Below are 18,828 nucleotides of genomic sequence, written 5' to 3'. Positions count from 1 at the left end.
AGTGTCAATGTCAATACCGTGATTCGTCTAAGAGTAGTTTATTTTTTTATAAAACCAGTCAAGAACATGTCGGACGTACCTTTTTAACCATTACTTCTAGAAGATCCACGATTTTGTTCTTCACTGTGTCTATCGCATTCGCAATCACATTTTGTAGAGTTTCTTTGCATCTGAAAAACAAAACAATACGTATTTTACTATAATAATCTCCGTATACAATGCACCTTAACCCATGTTCCGTAGTAACACAAAGCCGTAAGTATGTGACGCGTACAACAAGGAAAATATTAAATTACTATCGTTACGATGGCAACATGAGGTAACACGTAACATTATTATCTTTGTGACGTTGCTAACAGGTGCATGTCACAGTTACGTTCACAAAACAGATAAAGTCAAAATTTATTGCGTGTAGGTCAAGTGTAGGTACATACACTGTCAAATGACTATTTGTTTCGTCATACAACTGACCGTGTGCCTTTTGTCGATTCGTGTGTTGAGTGTGGTGGCGTTTTCGGGAATTTCACTTTTGGTAAAATTTTGATACTACGTAGACCTGCATTTGACCAAAAGGATTCCATGAAATAATTTAGAAGATAATACAATACAATACAAATACAATACAAAATCGTATTAATGCTTGATACGAATTTACAACCCCACCACACCCATCGCAAGACGAACTGAGTACCCACGCTTCACCGAGCAAAAATTTCACTTCAAATCAAATAATAAGTAGTAAAAATGCATCAAATCTTCTTGCAATAGATATGTATCAGAGGGCCAATATAAACATGAGCTTATGTTAAATGTGTTAAATATGCTCATCCAAAGTATCCGACTGACCTCTGAGCTTCAAGCGGCGAGCGCGCTTCACATAACTTCTGCACGATATCATCCATGCCCAACTCCTGAACATACGGCGGCAGGCTCTGGCGCACGAAGTCTATGTTGTTGATGGCTATGCACCATTCTGTGGTGACCTCGAACCGCTCTTCGAATACTGTGGTCACTGTGCCCACGCTGCCCACGCGCAATGACATCTGGTCCGAGTAGAACACGCTGCAGCGGCAAATGTCCTGTACGCACATTTAGGGAAGTTACATTTCATGTATTTTAATGTTTATGATTTATACAATATCTCTTGAACGAACAAATGACTAGAGTCGCTAGTTTTATAGAAAAAACCCTGTGCACGTATCTAAACATATACAAACCAGTCATAACATAACTTCACATAAGTAAAATATAAACCTGGTCAAAACTTTGAAGAAGATTTGGAGTATATTATAATCACAACCACCAAGTGATCTATGGGACATCTAAATAATGTCAGTAAACAATCATAAAATCGAATACAATACTCACATCAATAATCTTAGCTACGAAAGTATAGCATCCTTCAACCTCAGGCCACGCTAGCTGCTCCCAAAATATCTTGATCTGACTGTATATACTCCTGGTGTCGACAGCAGAACTGCTGTACTTCACATCGTCGTATACTGGAACTAAGTTGTCTAACTCCACGGCCTTTTCTATGCGAGTGAGGGCTTTGAACGCTGCTATGTCCAGCCACTGCGCTACGCCGTCGAAGAACCAAGAGTGGAACTTCGATATGGCGTAGGAATTCCAGTCTGTCTCGTTCAGGCCTTGACCTAGCCTGGAAATAAAGTAAACAAAAAAAATTCAAAAAAAATCAAAAATATTTAGTTTTCAAAATTGGCTTACAAAGTTAGCGCTTTTTGAACGTCAAAAAAATTAAATTACATATTATGTAACTAGCTGTAAAACTACTACCACATCGGAATCTGTAACGCTGAGGGAAAGACGTGGCCAGAAAACCTCCCAGCACAGGGCCCTAGTCCTACTGTTTCATGTTTTCCTTTCTTTTCTTTTCTTTTTTTAAAACGTTTGGTTATTCTTGTTCTGGGCAATATTTGTCATCTTTGTGACTTGTGCATGCAGATTTAAATGAGCGTAATCATTTATCAAAATCATAAACATAACTAAGCTTATAAGTAGGTACAAAACGACTTTGTGATATTGATGACTATTGTATATAATCTGTAGTAGTGTCGATTCTGTTTGAAACCTATGAGTAAAAAGCACTAGTTTTAGAGCTATTAATTTAAAATTGACTATGCAATTACTTAATTGTGGTCATAGTGCATACTTTCGCTCCGAAAAAAACTATCCAAGAAAGTACTAATACTCACGTTAAAAACCTCTGCAAGGTTAAATATAATTCAAACAAAGTGGTCCCCATAGCCAAGGGTTCGTTCTCAACCTTCGGTGTGCCCAGTCCAGTCTCTCCATTGACCCCGCCAGCTAACAACACGGTATTGCTGGACCCTTCATTAAACTGCAGTCGCTTCAGACCCTTGCACACTTCTATCACCTGAGGCTCCACTAGGGACGCTATCTTGTTCTCGTATATACCGTACAGGATCTTGGAATACGGGAAGGCCATTACTCTAGAAAGCATAGAAAATACATCGTGCTAAAACAAATAATTTATATAGACGGAAAAGTGCTGTCTAACTTAATGAAGGTTTAAGGAGACCTAGAAAGATAAAAGGGTGCTGAGACTACAATCTACACAAAGAATGAAGACGGATATTTAGAAATTGTTACAAGGTAGACAAAAAAGAAAATCCATCCCAGCGGTCTCACAAAAAATAAATAAAATGCATTTTGATGGCCAAGATGCTAAATGGGCAGTGAGTACCTTCTCAAGCATGTAGTTTGGTATAAAATTTTATTTAGCAAGCCAATGATGTGCTTTTATTACAGATGTAATGAAATCAACCGAATAATTATACCTATCTACTCATCGTAATTTAATCTTGATTATGACTTTACGGATTTTATCCTCAAGTTCTAATTACAGTGTTGTCATGGGTAAGATAAATATTTTATGATGTTATGTCAAACGACGGAAACCAAGGATCACCTCTATTTGTTGCTATGATGCAACTACGTTTATTATGTACTTTGAGCGTTGGGCTTTCTATAAGGAGGTCCGGATTCGATTCCCGATGTGGGACATTATCGAAATAACTTTGTGACACTGTCCTTTATTTGCCTAGGACATTGCAGGCTGAATAATCTGATTCTCCGAAAAATCAAGACGATTACGTGCTTCAAAAGGCACGTTAAGCCGTTAGTCCCGGGCTGCTAACCCAAACACTTCCACTACCCCGCACTGGAGCAGCATCATGGAGTTTGCTCCAAACCCTCTCTGATTGATTGAGGGGACGCCCAGCAGTGGGACGTATATAGGCTGTTTATGTTATGTTATAGTAAAAATATTGTATTTCACTCACTCAATAAACACCCGGTCGTAGTACTCAATAGCCCGCTGAAGATCAGATCGCACCAATTGTATGACCCTGATCAGGTGTTGCAGCCGCGCCTCTTCCGTGTCGTCCTTTACCTCATTATTATCCAGAATATGCACGAACCAGTCCGATGCCCCTTGAACCACTGCCTGATTCAACACCTCGTGGATTGTCAACCTACTCCCATCATCCTTACTCCTCAACCAACCATAATGGTTGATCGGGAACAAATCGATAGACTCAGGCACGTCCAAAACGGACAACTTGTACAAGATCTTAAGAACCTCTCTCAAGGTTTTCATGACAGTTTTGTCTCCAGCTGTCTTCTTGCGGAGTTTCCTGATGTGACTAAAGCATGTAGGGAGGAGTTTCTTAGCACCATCCCAGAATAGCTTGACGTCCTCTTCGTTGATCAGTCCTGTCGATAACAAAAGGTAGGTTCATCAAAATTCGCACAGAAACGTTTACGTAATTCTGAACTTGTGTTAATGGGTATCTTTTTGCTTTTGATAGAATAATCGTGGTAATGGACTATCTCACCTGCTTGCTACCTCTTGTTTATTAATGGCATTTTACATTATTACTATATGAGCCATATAGCTTGCGTTGGAGGAATTTATGAGTGTCTACATAGTCACAGTATAAAAAGTGAAACAGGAAAGGATTATAGGAATTCATCATTAAATAAACGAAACCATAATGCTTTATGAAAGCCACAATGACTTAATGTTTCTTTATGGTCATTGTATCAATTATTTCCAATCCCTTCCTTATTTTTCCTTATTCCAAATGATTAAACATGGTGTATCCAACTTGCTTGGAGTGGATTGATGAGTTTATCCAAGATTTGGTTGAAGAGGGCGAAGCTGAAGGGATGGTGCCTAGTACGCGGACCACTGCGCCAGGTTATTGTCATACTAAATAAGCCACTCTCAACGATAATGATTGAAGAAAGATGTTAACCAACCTGCTTGCAGTGGCTTGGTGAGTTTATCCAAGAGTTGGTTGAAGAGGGCGAAGCTGAGGGGGTGGTCCGGCGTGACGGCGCAGTAGACGGACCACTGCGCCAGGTTGTTGTCGTTCTGTGTGAGCCCGCTCTGTGCCGTGTGCTGGGTTAGTACGGACTCTGCAGGCGCGCTGAAGTTACCGCACCACCAGTAGGGAGCGACCTGGGCACGTTATAACATGACATTAATTAAACAATTGATACGACAGGATGATGCTTCTATGCTATTCTCCGATCGAATAAAAGACAGAACACGTTTAGCTGTTTGTCTTCCGGGAATGTCGTAAAATCCGAAAGAGGGATTTTGGCCTTTCTTACATGTCACCTGTAACATAAGTTTCGTTATATCCGTTTCATGACGTCGTATCAACAGTGGCTGCTAGTTAGTTGGCTTTAATTATATTGTGTCCCTCACGCCCGTAAAACCTAATGTGGTGGATTAGGGATTAACGCCGTGAGATTATGTAAGTATGTACGACGGGATGATTAACGGTGGTTGGTAATGCTGCACATCTAATAGAGTGGAGCATATCGAATGGACGAAGAATCGATATTCGCCTACGAATTACTATAACGGCACAGCGTCTGGCGCAGATTTGCCGATCTAGTGAACTCAGTTCTATGGGAATCAATAAAAAGCAAAAAACTCGTAGGTACGCTCCGTGCACTAACTATCCATATGCTGAGACGTAGCAAGTAACAATGGGTTTTAAAGACAAATATTAGTAAGTATAATAATGCCTCTAAACATGACTAATAACCTTACAAAAACAAGACTTGCTTCTTCGTGAAATAATTTCAACAACAGTCAGGGAAAAAACATGAAAATAAGGTCGACTATGCTGTGCAGGGGGCGTAAAGAAAAATATTAACAACATTGCGGTTCCCGAAGCTAAATATAGGGTAATTAATATAGAATCCGCGGATGAAACAACAAAGCTAAAGTTGAATAACAATAGGTAGAAGCCTCTATCGGGCGCCATATTGGCGAGACGTCGTCACACCGCTTACTCCATATATACATATTACATACATATCATGGGCATAGTTAATTTTACAAATATATCAATCACTTTCTGTGCTAGATTGGAAGTAAACCAGAATGTGTTCAGCTGCTTTTCATCCCGGGAATATCGTAAGGCATTGTGTTATGTCCACTCTAACATGATGAATCTATTACACGGGCGACGTGCTAATCATTTTTGTAATACAAAACATATTGATTGGCACGACAGCTAGTGAGTTATCGTGCCCTACGATTCGTGCTAGTGTGTGGATGAATGTCTGTAAGGATGTATGTAGGGATGTACGTATGAATGTACGTATGGATGCACGCATGGATGTATGAACGTATGTATGGATGTAAGTAATGTTAGATAGGACAAAATTGCTCACCCTAATCTCGACAGAGATATCACTATGGTAATGAACGTCACTACATTGGCTTCTGTTCTTTATCAGATCTAACTCGTACTGGGCATTGAAGCTATTGTAAGTAAATAAGTAAGTAAGCAATCATCTCGAGCTCCTCCGTGCTTCGGAAGGCACGTTAAGCCGTTGGTCCCGGCTGCATTAGCAGTCGTTAATAACCATCAATCAGCACTGGGCCCGCGTTATGGTTTAAGGCCCGATCTCCCTATCCATCCATAGGGTAGGCCCGTGCCCCAGCAGTGGGGACGTTAATGGGCTGATGATGATGAAGTAAGTAAATAAACTTCCAGCAGGACCAGGACCAGCAGGTCTTTATATTGTAAAAGGTTGTTCTGTCTTATAATATTACTGTTACCTTAGAGCTGTCGAGTTCATGCAGCAGCAGTATCCTCAGCAGGTGTCGGTGCTCCTGTGCAGCCACTTGCGAGCTCTTCTCCGCGGAGAAGTTGAGCCGCACCTTCACCACGCCCTGTCGACGCAGCTTGCTCTTCTTGCTCAGGTTGAACCACATCGTCATGCCACCAGCGGGGATGGACTGCAATACAACAATGAGCTATGACAACCAAGTCAACTGACGTACCTTTACGGTAGTCTCCAAATCAGTTAGTATCTACTAAACGTCAAACCAAGGAGTTACGAAGGAATTTGTATGAAAACGTGATTAAATAACGTTGGTTACGTTTTTCCTGATTTAAATTCTTGTATAAATGGAATACATACACGAAATATATGCCCTTTCTTTGTATGTCACGCGTTAATACGTGTTGTGGGCATAATGTGGGCATAATAAAATAAAAGAAATATTTTGTTTCTATTATTTTTAGAAACATAGCATAGCATCGCGCCTGTCCTGAAAAGGTCGGCAGAGATATGTACAGTCATGAGCAATATCACGTCACCCACTTTAGAACCCTGTCGCATTATCATATTTGACATTTATTGAGAATTACGGTTAAATTGTGAAAAATGTTAATGTGACATGGTTTCAAAGTGTATACATATTAGTACTCGTAACCGTACACCCACTCCTGGCCAGCTATGTTTATTACTCTTAGATCTGTCTGGAGTTAGTAATTAGCATTTTATAATTTTTTCTCAATTTCCCATTAAAGCTAATTTTCCTAGCCTCGAAGGTCAAAGCACACAGCGTACATAGCGGGGACAGGGACTTACTACGAAGCGCAGGCATACAAATTCGAAAATTACAAAAACAACCCATCTCAACCGGGAACGCTTAGGTCGTTTAAGAATTCCGATCGGCGTGCGTTGAAAATCAGTGTTGCCCTTTCTAGGTAAATTTTTACTGAACCCTAGCCTTTCTTGGTGACCTGCGGCACCTATAAACCTTTATGTTTTCCAACTAAATATTAATGTGTTTATTTTAAAGTTGTAAATGTATATGTGTGTGGAAAGTTTTACCTAAATAAACTTTTTCTTATTATTAATTTGGTCATACTATTCTATGAACCGTCTCAGGGTTTATTCCCGATCGAGCAATTATTTACACAGATATATTTTTTTCATGCCTAGCCACACTGGGCACTATGCATGTTATTCTCTTGAGCTGTGGCCCAGGGGATCCCTGGGTCACTAAATGCGCTGTTATTATGTGAAATGATGTAATACTACATAATGCGCGATAGCACCTAAATACCACAATATAATAAGAGAATACAAGAGAAGTACAGCAAGAGAAGTGTGTCAGGATCGAAGCAAATGCAATTCTATAGTCTCTGCTTACCCCGGTGGGAAATAGGCGTGAGTTTATGTATGTATGTAGTAGGTTCAATAATAAATAACCATGATACCAAGTTTGATGAGGTTGGTCATTGACGTCACAAGCCATACAAGAGAAGAATAAGTAAACACAATGATGCCTATTCCAGCACCTATTGCTTACCCCCCCCCCCCCCCCGCGCGCAAAGATACCTATAGCTTATAATAATGTTAAGAGGTGTCTGATGGGATCAGTTAATATGACTTACTTTGAGTGGTATATTGCAGGTGCCAATAAGCTCGTTATCATGTTTCCCTGTCGATGCAGTCACGTATAACTCTTTCATCAACTTTTGGAATCCCTTTACACCTTTTACTTTGAAGAACTTTCCCATCTTTTCCTTCACTGTCTCAGCGGGGTCAAAATCCCTGTAAATAAAACATTTTATTAGATTATATTCTACGATAACCCCTACATAATACTACATGCATATGTAGTTCTTACAGTGATATACAAAGTGATCTGATTAATCAATTGTTGATGAGAATACGATTGTTTCTTACTACAGTAATTTTAAATCACTTAATTTAGTGCCATATGTAATATATAATAGATGTGTCATCTAAACCGATGCGATGAGATAAAAAGATAACACAACACTACATAAGATCACGACTATATTCCCAATTGGGGTAGTCAGTGGTACATCCATCACAAAATGAATTCCCCACGCTCCACCGACCTTTCTATTAATCCAACGTGTTAGGTGAAAAAAACCTTTTTTAATAAATTGTGTCTTTATATATTTAACAGCCTCCGTGGTCTAGTGGTTAGAGCGTAAGGCTCACGATCTGGAGGTCCGGGTTCGATTCCCGATGGGGACATTGTCGAAATCACTTTGTGAGACTGTCCTTTGTTTGGAAAGGACTTTTCAGGCTTGAATCACCTGATTGTCCGAAAAAGTAAGATGATTCCGTGCTTCGGAGGGCACGTTAAGCCGTTGGTCCCGGCTATTAGCCGTAAAAAACACCTCCACCAACCCGCATTGGAGCAGCGTGGTGGAGTATGCTCCATACCCCCTTCGGTTGATTGAGGGGAGGCCTGTGCCCAGCAGTGGGACGTATATAGGCTGTTTACGAACGAATATTTAACACAGTCTACAGGCCAGTATTTGTAACGCATATTAAGAACCAATTTTTACTTTATCATCAGCATCATCTCCCTAACGGTATCCCTTTTTTAGTGTTCAGATTTTTACAGAAACAACTGCCGGTTTTACCTTCCAACTCGATGGAAAAACCAATCCGATTACAATTTAGGTAACATGCCTCCGAAAACACGTAAATAACCATTAATAATAGGTACATTTCAAGCTTTTCGCAAGTACTAAAATGTGATGTCATGCATACGTGATGTTATTTCATGTGGTATTTCAATAACAAAGAGATCGGGCCATTTAATTAATCAATATTAATGTAAAATAACTACTTTTTAAAATTGAAACAATACTATCGAATACCTTGCGGTTGTACTGACCACAAGGCATATTTTACCCACTTACCAGACTTCTATAACAAGCGAGTCCTCTTGTACATTTTCCGGCATCGGTCTGTGAATGTAAACAACATTTGTAAACATATATAAATTGTGTCTAAACTTAGGAAACGTGCCTAGAGTTTTATAACAATTTTAGGGTTAAAGTAGGTAAAGAAAAGTAAAGTAGGTAAGATGGGAGATAGGGTTCCCGGCGCGTACCAGTGTTCCACCAAATAGGTGCCTGAAGGTACACAGTAGGAGTCTGACATAACGTAGCCGCTTCCCCGTGTGACTGGGTGTCCATGATGGATTACCTCACTTAAAAAAGGTAAAATGAGCAGCAAATAAATCCAAAGTACATCACCTGAGGAGGCTCCCTCGTGACGTATTTTATACCTACGTTACTATTGTCCACGACGCAATGGCAAACCGAATTCACAAGGATATGGTATACGGGGAACAAAATATTAAACACCTAAAGCTATATCCACTTAAAAACGCTAAACTGATTACCAACATATTATACATCTTCTACTAAGAAAAGGTTTCATTTACAACTCGGCCGTATTAAGAGTGTATGATGGGAAAGGCCTGGTTCAAGAATAGGCCTTTGCCTTACTTAGCCTTATTATCAAGGCGGATTATGATTATGTATCGCGCACACACTCACCACTCCTTCGTGTCGTGAACATGCTTAATGCACTCCTTGCATCAGCACCAGAGTGTGATCTGTTTATGAGTGATCTGTTTATGAGTGATCTGTTTATGAGTGATCTGTTTGTGACTGATCTGTTTGTGAGTCTGAGGTTTTGCGAGATGACGAATGATGTGTGAAATATGTTTTGATATTGTTTACTGTTTAAGTATACATAGTTATGTTACCCTATGTTTCTTAAGTTTGATTATATTCTTATGAAAGTTTCACGACGCATTGGCGCTTCTGTGCTGTAATACAGTAAATTACAATTTGCCTTAATGTTTACTGTCTATTTATTTGTACTCTCTTATGTAATTTGTTTTTATTGCGTGTTTTGATTGTAAGTTATGTGTTATTCCGTGTTTTGTTTTTTATCTGTTACTGTGGTGTCCCTACTTCTTCTTCTTCGTGTGTCCCTTTATAATAAACGTTGCCATTGGTAGGTAAGCATGCGATTTGTTTTTGAGAACTTCTCATACGCCATAACAAATAATATACCTAAGCTGTATCTTAAGCAGTTGGCCTTATGCCTTACTGGGGGGTTAAAATGGCCACATCGAAGCAATTCATGTAATAAAGCAATATTGCAATTTGACATTTGCGCACATAAACGTAAGTGCGCAATGCAAACAAACGTCAAATAGCAATATTGTTGTCTTAGATGAATTGCTTCGATGTGGCCATTTTAACCCCCCTGTACTCAATTCGACTAATGCAATCATAAAACTTTACTGCTACTTTTAGAGCGTTCTGCGTTTCCGTGTATCAACTCTTTAAACGCAGTAAAATGTTTGTAGCCAACCTAGACTACTAGATAAAAATAATATACATATTTTGTTCGTAAATTGACTAGTTTTTTTTTTTACTATATCACATATCACAGTAAGATTTTCATTAGGACTCTGTTATAAAACCGAAACGTTCTATACATTTACGTCTCCTAAGGGACCAGAAGTCGTCAAATGTTTATTCCATCTTTGTTTTGTATTTGTTGCTACACTATCGGTTGGAGCAACAAACGTGGTAAATTAATTAACAAAGACCCGTTTGATGTAACGATCTGAAATAAATGAGTTAATAATAAATAGTTCTTGATAATTATTTAAGTACTTACAATGAGAAGTGCTCCTCCCAGCAAGGGTTGAGGGTCCCCAATTTCACCGAAGTATTGTACCGGTGCGAAGAATTGGACATCAAATATATCGTGACGAACGGATCACTTAGACCATTCGGGTCTTTTGGGACTAAATCCTTCGCTTCAACCAGCTCTACATTGAGCATCAGCTCTGGAGGTTCTTTGGCCTCGGCTTGAGTCAGCAACAGCGTGTGTTTATCGTTTGATATCTTAAAGGCTTCCTGGACATAGGTCAGCATGGCTAGCTGACCTACTTCGCAGCCTATGTCACATCCCCCGACATTGTGTAGGATCTCGTACAATATCTCCAGATATAACTCATCGATCTGGAATCAAACGAAATGTTTGACGTCTTTGAAGGTTTGTGTGGGCGGTTAAAGGTCGGTTTACGAATGTTCAGACGAAAACAAGAAAAGGCCCTAAACTACTTCCGGTTTTGTAAAAAAGCGAGAATAAACTATTAATGCTACATACATTGTGTTTAGGACCTGTAGAGCTGGACGACCAGTAAAAACATGTAAACAAGGTAAATACTGTAAATAAACATAATAATTGTAATTATAGGGAAAAAGCCATTGAACTCCGATGTAACCTGAGATTATAGGTGTAATAAAAAATAACTCGCGTGACCGTGACACATAACACAGCATCACGCCTATACCTCTGAAGGGGTAGACAGACATGTTTAGTATACTCCATACACACCTACTCCTCGCCAGCTATGTTCGTGACCGTAACACACGAAACTAACACCGCACTTATTCTTAAACACACATTACACGACAATAACTTTTAAATGTCATTATAACTTTAACCGTCTATTATGTTGTCAAGAATTCAAATAAAAAGATAAATGGCAGCCATAACTCTACCCAATAGTTAATTTATCATTAACATGTGGCCAACAAAAGGCGATGACCTCAATTTTAGGATCAGGGGAATATCCCTATCGGAAGCTCTTTGCGGATAAAATTCCCAGACCATGAGGTATACATACCGAAGAGTCGTAATAGTACCGCAATTTCATCGACCGACAAATTCTAAGTTTCAAAACGACACTGCCCTTCGACGCTGAAGCTACTGTCCCACTGAATGAAACATCGTCAGAGATTGGGGCGCCAACCGTTACCACGGCACCACCGGAACAAACCGTGGTTGGACACGCGACCAACGCCGAACGTCGAGCTCAACTTTTAAACTTATTTCACGTTGCAACCCTCGTAAATCGGTAGGGTTACTGCGCCGCCGTGGGAAGCATATTGATCTGATAGAAAGCTTGTTTCGATTACACGCTCTGCTAGACTAGTATCTGTCTACGTTTGTATTTGCTTAATGAAGTTGATGGTACAGTTAACTCGTTTCCACTTAATCTAAATGTAATTGACACGCGAACAGATGGACAGAACATCTGTGATTAAGACATTTAAATGAGCTTAAAAATGCTTATATAAATTATTATTTTCGACGAAACGTCCAAAACTATAAATATTGTGAAGTAATGTTGACACGCAAGTTTATGATAAACTTCGCTGACGTAACGATTCGTAATCAAGTACTGTAGGGCTAAATTCGACTGCATTATTATGTCATAAACTATATATTAGTGTGTCATAAACAGCTCACGTACTGTCATAGCCTGGATGAGGAGACTAGTCTGCCTCTCCAGGACATCTTTCTTGACGCCTCTGAACTTGCGCCGCATCGTCCCGGTGCCGTTCATGGTTGAACACTACACTGACACAACAATGAACACTCAGCACTTCATCCCTCACACACGGCACAGGTAGGTCCAGAGATGGATATGCTCTCGGCCATTGGCAAGCCAGGCAGTGAATGTGCCGAAAGTTGCCGGCACACTGAGTGTGGCCGGGACTCCGACTGTAACCACACTGCCAGAATCTATTTTTGCAAAGCGCCGCCACCAGAGATGAATGCGAACTGAACAAAAAATTTAAAAATCGCATTTCGAACCCTCTTTTATTTTTATTTTGGTTTAACCGCGTGAGTCAACCCCCGGGATTTCCCTCTGAAGTTAACCTCCTCATCTAATTTATGCCGCTGGACATATTATAATCAGCGATCAGATAATTATACCAGTTTGTATCGTCATCTATTATTCTTTTCGTTTGACGTAATTTCCATGTGAACTTCAACAAACCTACCTATATCGCTCAATAACGTCACTGCTAATGGAACGTTCAGATTTATTCCCCACAATCAAATTCAAAACCTATAAAGCAGTAGATTAAGAAAAGTTTTATAGACGGATTCCAGGCAATAAAACATATTAATATACCTACTTGAGACTGAAGTCTGTGTTGCTTTTAGGCAGAATGTAGGTATAGGTATCAGATACGATTTGGCATTGCAAGTCAATTAACAAAGCGTTCTAAGAAGAAGCGCTTGAGTCAATTCGCTACTCCGAAAAATAACCATCAGATAATTAACATGTCAACGCTATCCATCGTAATTTACTTATAGTCTTAAATCAAAAATACAAATATAACTAAGATATGCTTACTGTGCATTCTCGCGGCTTTCGCATTTCTCTAGCCGATTTCAGCAACATTTAGCAGGTACGTACAGCGCATAAAATTTGTAAGTTCGCTACATAAAACTGGTGAATTGGCGAGTGTTTATTAATATAATACTTTGTTTGCTCGTAGGAAGAAGCCAAGGCTCTCTGAGGTTCACCGGCGCGTGCCGAACGATTTATTTATTTTTATTAACCACCACGTTTACACTTCACGCCCGCTAGAAACGGAAATTATTGGCTCGTACGTAAACTTTATTGCATAAATTTTGCGCAACTGATCACGGGTAAAGCGGGAATAGGACTGCAGATAACTTGTAGGCACAGTCATCCCCGACAAGACTACATTGCAAAAGGCCATATGTGGCAGAGAATTCACACAGACTTTCCTGTAACGCGGCGGGGAAACACAGAGATCCTCCTAAGTACACCTGTTCATTAGTATTTGTACTTCAAATAAGCTCGCTTGCCAACAAGAAATACCCCATACAAAATGACGAATTGTGAAAGCAAACGAACTTATTGCCGATAGTTTGGTATTTACGTGACTTAGACGTTAATTTATGGATCAAAATTAACCGGTTTATAAGAAGCTGGCGCGCCGAAATGTCTGTTGGCGTAAGATTGGAAACAATAAATATAGTAAATATAGTATAATATAGTAACGCGAACTATTCTGATGAGTCGGGAAACTTATACTGTTGATATTAAAATTCGACATAAAGTGTAATCTTATGCTTTCCTTATCCTTGTTCCCGTCACTCCTACAGCTCTTGGTATAAATATGGACGCATAAAGGATTATTATGCATGCGTGCCTAATGCATTTTGAAGATAGCCAGGCACGTCTGAAGCAAACGGTTACGATTACTACCCAGTAAATTATATTGCAACTATTATGAAACTAAAATACAGGTGGATAATAACTGAAATACTATATCATTGTACAGTTAAAACACAATTGATCAAGTTTATTAATTGATTACGATTCAGTACGACGACACTGCGTTGTAAAAGTAGGAATTTTAAGCTCTATTATTAGCTAGAGGAGAATGACATTCGAAATAAAAACGCATTCTGAAGTCGACGGTCATTCAGCTCAACCTTGGTGGGAAGTTGACAAAATAGCGAAGGAAATGTAAAAGAGACGTTTGGCTTCGTGCCACCATCGACCCGCCTCCGAGCGAGCCACAATATGAGGACTATTGTATGCTAGCCAGACACACGCTAACGCAACAATCAACGCTCAATAATACTGATTACATCCATGATAAAGGGCTTTTCAATGGTTGCTTCCAACGTAATCGATTAACCACTTCTGTCTAGCTAACTATAACAACCTAATTGTATGAATGAACTTCCAAGCATCTGATAGACAACATAGGAAAGCAATAAACATATTGTAGCATTCTCTTGGAAACCTGCCCAAACAAACGAAAGTACAGCGGGATTGGCGTCAGAGCAACGTGTCACGATCAGAAATATTGCGACCCACTTTCCCGAGAACACTGGACTCAATGTCTAGTTCAAATTGAAATGGAATGACGAAAACAACTGGCCGAGTTAACAGCTTTTATCCAGCTAAAATTGAAACGTTGCATCATACAAAGACCCTTCGGTAATACGTGACGATAGTTGGTTTTACGATACGATGATGTGTTTATTGTTCCACCACACCTCATGAAAAATCGAACCGATTCCATTAGTGCGGACTGAACGAGGTTTATTAGGCCTTGATCAATGAATAAGTATAAACAATAGGCACATCTGCAATTTACGCACTTATGTTTCACGCCCTTGATTTCGTAAACAAGTTGACATACCTATCACCCATCAATCTGACACAAGTATTATTCGCGTCGGTAAAGTGGTGCTTAACAATAGATAAAGCGATAATGGATAGTAGGACTTACATTCCATCCAACAGCTTCCTTGTAAAGATCAACCTTTTCAGGATCTTCAGGCTCCGAATCCGTGTCAAGGAGAGTCTCATTCCCGCTATCGGTGTCTCTAGTACTAGGACACTCCCCATGTAAATCTGCACATACTTTCGGCTCACCATCTTGCTCTTCGACCTCTTTGAGTGGTGCCAAGGGAGTAGCTTCCTCGATAGCCGCTCGTTGTGACGCCTGCTTCAGTATAGAGCCGAATTTCTCAAAGAAACTGTCGTCCACTTCTTGTATTCTGAAAAAAGAATATTCTTGAGTTTCAATTGCCACGTGATATTGGATCAGATGATGTAATAAATAACTTACTTGAGCTAAAGTTCTGGGTATGTGTAGAAGAGTGTTGTTAATAGGCAAATGAATCGACATTCATAGAATACATTTTTTTTATTCAAAACGTAAATATTCGAATACAACGATTCTAAAGATAACATTTCCGTAACATTGAAATTATAGTAACAGTACTAACAGCCACATTATTCGAATTAATTATTGAAATATTGGAAAAAAACTGGTACAACATTATAAAAATCTTTTTCACTGCTCAAACTCACTACCTCCCCACTACCTATGTTAATGAATAGAGTAACTTTTGAAAGCTAACATTTATAAAGCTAGACTAGAATTGATCAAACACTGTGCCCATCTGGTAATACCCATGTAAGAAAATTACACTCATTTCTACGATCTCAACATTGAATTTCTTCATTACCACTCTTCTGTTTGTATTACTTTAGCTTTATGGAAGTCATTACACCTACAACTAGGAGATACTTTTATAATTTGTAAACACTTGTACTTTTACTCTAATTAATGTTAACATCACAATTCACTGGAAGACTGGAATGGTTAGGCATAATTTAAATGATTTATATAAATATCCAATTATAAAATCTCTGTCTGAACTTAATAATATATTTTACAAAAACTTACAAAGTTACAAATAAAATAACTAAAAAGGTATATAATAAATGAATGATATTATAATACAAGAATATAACATACCTACCAATAAAAAATTGTTTAATTTTTTACAATCAAAATAATATAAAAGTCAATCAATATACAAGTAATATCAAAGTAAATGACAACCTGGCAATTATTTATCTAAACCAGACATGAGGGTATACTTAATGTCAGTATATTCCAGTGCCCCATGCAAGCTGCCTTCCCTACCAATACCAGACTCCTTAATACCACCAAATGCTGGTTCTGCTGCAGACAAAATGCCATCATTGATTGCAACCATTCCAAACTCCAAGTTTTTAGACATCCTAAAAGCTTGCCCTAGTTCTTTAGTGAACACATATGCAGATAGGCCTCCTCTTGTGTCATTTGCAAGGCTCACTGCTTCACTTTCACTTTTTATTTTGTAACACACAGCCACAGGTCCAAATATTTCTTCATGGAATATTTCCATTTCAGGTTGAACATCAGTTATCAATGTTGGCTGATAAAATTTACTTCCTAATTGTGTGTCAACTTTACCACCAATCAATACCTTGGCCCCCTTTGAAACAGCTTTGTCAACTAAACCAGTTACTTTCTTTACTTGAGCATCATTAATAAGAGGACCATTTGTCACTTCCTTTCGCATACCCGGCCCCAAAATACATTTCTGTTGGATTCGATTCTTGAAACAATTAACAAATTCTTGATAAACACCTTCATGAATTAGGAATCTGTTTACTCCCACACATGCTTGTCCACTGTTTCTGAATTTAGCAAGCATAGCATGGTCTACAGCATGTTCTATATCAGCACTAGGAAACACAATGAAGGGAGCATTGCCACCCAATTCTAGAGCAACCCTTTTGATACCCTTAGCTGCTTGACCATAAAGAAGCTTTCCCACTTGTGTTGAGCCAGTGAATGAAATACATGCAATATGGGGATCTTCACACAACACTTTGCCAACAGATATAGCATTTTTTCTGCTTGTTGTTACAACATTAATAACTCCATTGGGCACACATGCTTGAGCAGCCAAATCAACAGCAGCCAATGCTGTCAAAGGAGTATCTTCTGCAGGTTTAATAACACAAGTGCAACCTGCGGCCAATAGGGCACCAACTTTACGTGTGATCATGGCAAATGGAAAATTCCATGGAGTAATCACAGACACAACTCCAATAGGTTGCCTGTTCAACAAGATCTGCTTGTTAGGCCAAGGGCTTTGAATGATTTCTCCATTAATATGCCTGGCTGAATCCGCAAACCATTCTAAAAATGAGTTTCCATAGGTGATCTCAGCTTTGGATTCGCTCAGTGGTTTCCCCGATTCAGCAGTCATTATCTCCGCTATTTTATCAGCATTCTGTTCACAGAGGTCGAACCACCTTCTCAATATGCGAGAGCGCTCCTTAGCAGTAGTTTGTCTCCAGCTCTGGAAAGCACATGCAGCCACGTCGACTGCTTGCTTAGCGTCTGCCGCATCCATGTCCGGCACCTCGGCAATCACTTTGTCATCCGCCGGATTCAAAACTGGGAACATCGCATTACTTTTTGCTTTTACCCATGCACCATTGACGTGAGCTTGATTCCTCAATAAATGCATTTTTCTGGTGTGGATAACGAAGGTGTTCAAGATACCGACCCGTAGGAGATCCATGAAGCTAGTGTTATTCTCTCAGTTGAGATAAACCGCACTCAACAGTGATAACGTTTATTTATATAACAATCACGCGCTGAGATAATGAAATGAATATAAGTGAAAATATTATGGTAACGCGAGTAAAATGTACTGCAGCCCCGAGCAAAGACCACTCAACGATTTATCTAAATTGAACAAAATTACAGCCGACAATCAAAAACAATTAGTTCCCCACTGGCGATTCAATACAACCCAGAGCTGACAGTTGAAGTGTTGTAACACAATTGATTATTGAAGTTGAAGTTGATGTTATCGATATCGATAATATAGTCACAATCACAAATATAAATCTTAAAATGTTTACAATGAGGAACTTTCTAAAAAAAAATATAGATGGCACTGTAACACTCTTCCTTCGTTTAACCTTCTAATTTCATGGTTAACATACATATGCATCTTATCTTTGTTTTTTGGTATAAATGATGACCCTTTTTATTACACCCAGGCACAATACACCTTCCACCCATTGATATTCTGATCACAGTAGAAACAATATACGTAGCAACATAATTCTTTACATAATGTTATCCAAACATCCAGCAACAATCCTTATGCCATAATTTTACATTATATTTTTGAATAATTATTTACCCGAGTAATTAGAAAATAGGTAATTATCGCATCAAATCTGAACAGCGCCATCTATATTCTCATTTAAATTGTACAATTATCAGTCTCTACATTAATGAGAACACGCAACTTGGTTTTTAAGTGACTGTTAAAAATGTACATTATGTCGTTCGTCACATTTTAATAAGTGCTTATTACCTAGTGGTTTTGATTTTGTGATATATGCATCAAATTAATGTATAACTATGGAAAAACATTGTAAAT

General features: G+C 39.0%; 2 protein-coding genes across 6 annotated transcripts in view; both read right to left on the bottom strand.

The window, feature by feature from the left end:
• The window catches only part of LOC126371410 (protein unc-13 homolog 4B), a 40,802-nt gene that overhangs the window by 7,773 nt on the left and 14,201 nt on the right, over positions 1-18,828 (bottom strand). For all 5 annotated transcript variants that reach the window (XM_050016689.1, XM_050016690.1, XM_050016692.1 and 2 more), the window contains exons 2-12: positions 15,309-15,579; positions 10,843-11,189; positions 9,057-9,104; positions 7,764-7,923; positions 6,134-6,313; positions 4,309-4,510; positions 3,327-3,759; positions 2,217-2,474; positions 1,369-1,660; positions 847-1,079; positions 80-170 (exon numbers count right to left, since the gene is read on the bottom strand). In XM_050016689.1, the coding sequence (XP_049872646.1) occupies positions 80-170; positions 847-1,079; positions 1,369-1,660; positions 2,217-2,474; positions 3,327-3,759; positions 4,309-4,510; positions 6,134-6,313; positions 7,764-7,923; positions 9,057-9,104; positions 10,843-11,189; positions 15,309-15,579 (2,515 nt within the window). The remainder of the gene's footprint in view (positions 1-79; positions 171-846; positions 1,080-1,368; positions 1,661-2,216; positions 2,475-3,326; positions 3,760-4,308; positions 4,511-6,133; positions 6,314-7,763; positions 7,924-9,056; positions 9,105-10,842; positions 11,190-15,308; positions 15,580-18,828) is intronic.
• On the bottom strand, positions 16,396-18,203 carry LOC126371413 (succinate semialdehyde dehydrogenase). Its single transcript, XM_050016694.1, has one exon. The coding sequence runs from the start codon at positions 17,950-17,952 to the stop codon at positions 16,441-16,443; it is 1,512 nt and encodes a 503-aa protein (XP_049872651.1). The 5' UTR covers positions 17,953-18,203; the 3' UTR covers positions 16,396-16,440.

The sequence above is a fragment of the Pectinophora gossypiella genome, chromosome 12 (genome assembly GCF_024362695.1).
Source record: "Pectinophora gossypiella chromosome 12, ilPecGoss1.1, whole genome shotgun sequence".
Lineage (NCBI taxonomy): Eukaryota > Metazoa > Arthropoda > Insecta > Lepidoptera > Gelechiidae > Pectinophora > Pectinophora gossypiella.
This window is presented reverse-complemented; position numbering and strand designations above follow the sequence as displayed.

Excerpts from the sequence above, each read along its gene's own strand:
- LOC126371413 (XM_050016694.1), bottom strand. The coding sequence starts at position 17,952 with ATGGATCTCCTACGGGTCGGTATCTTGAACACCTTCGTTATCCACACC.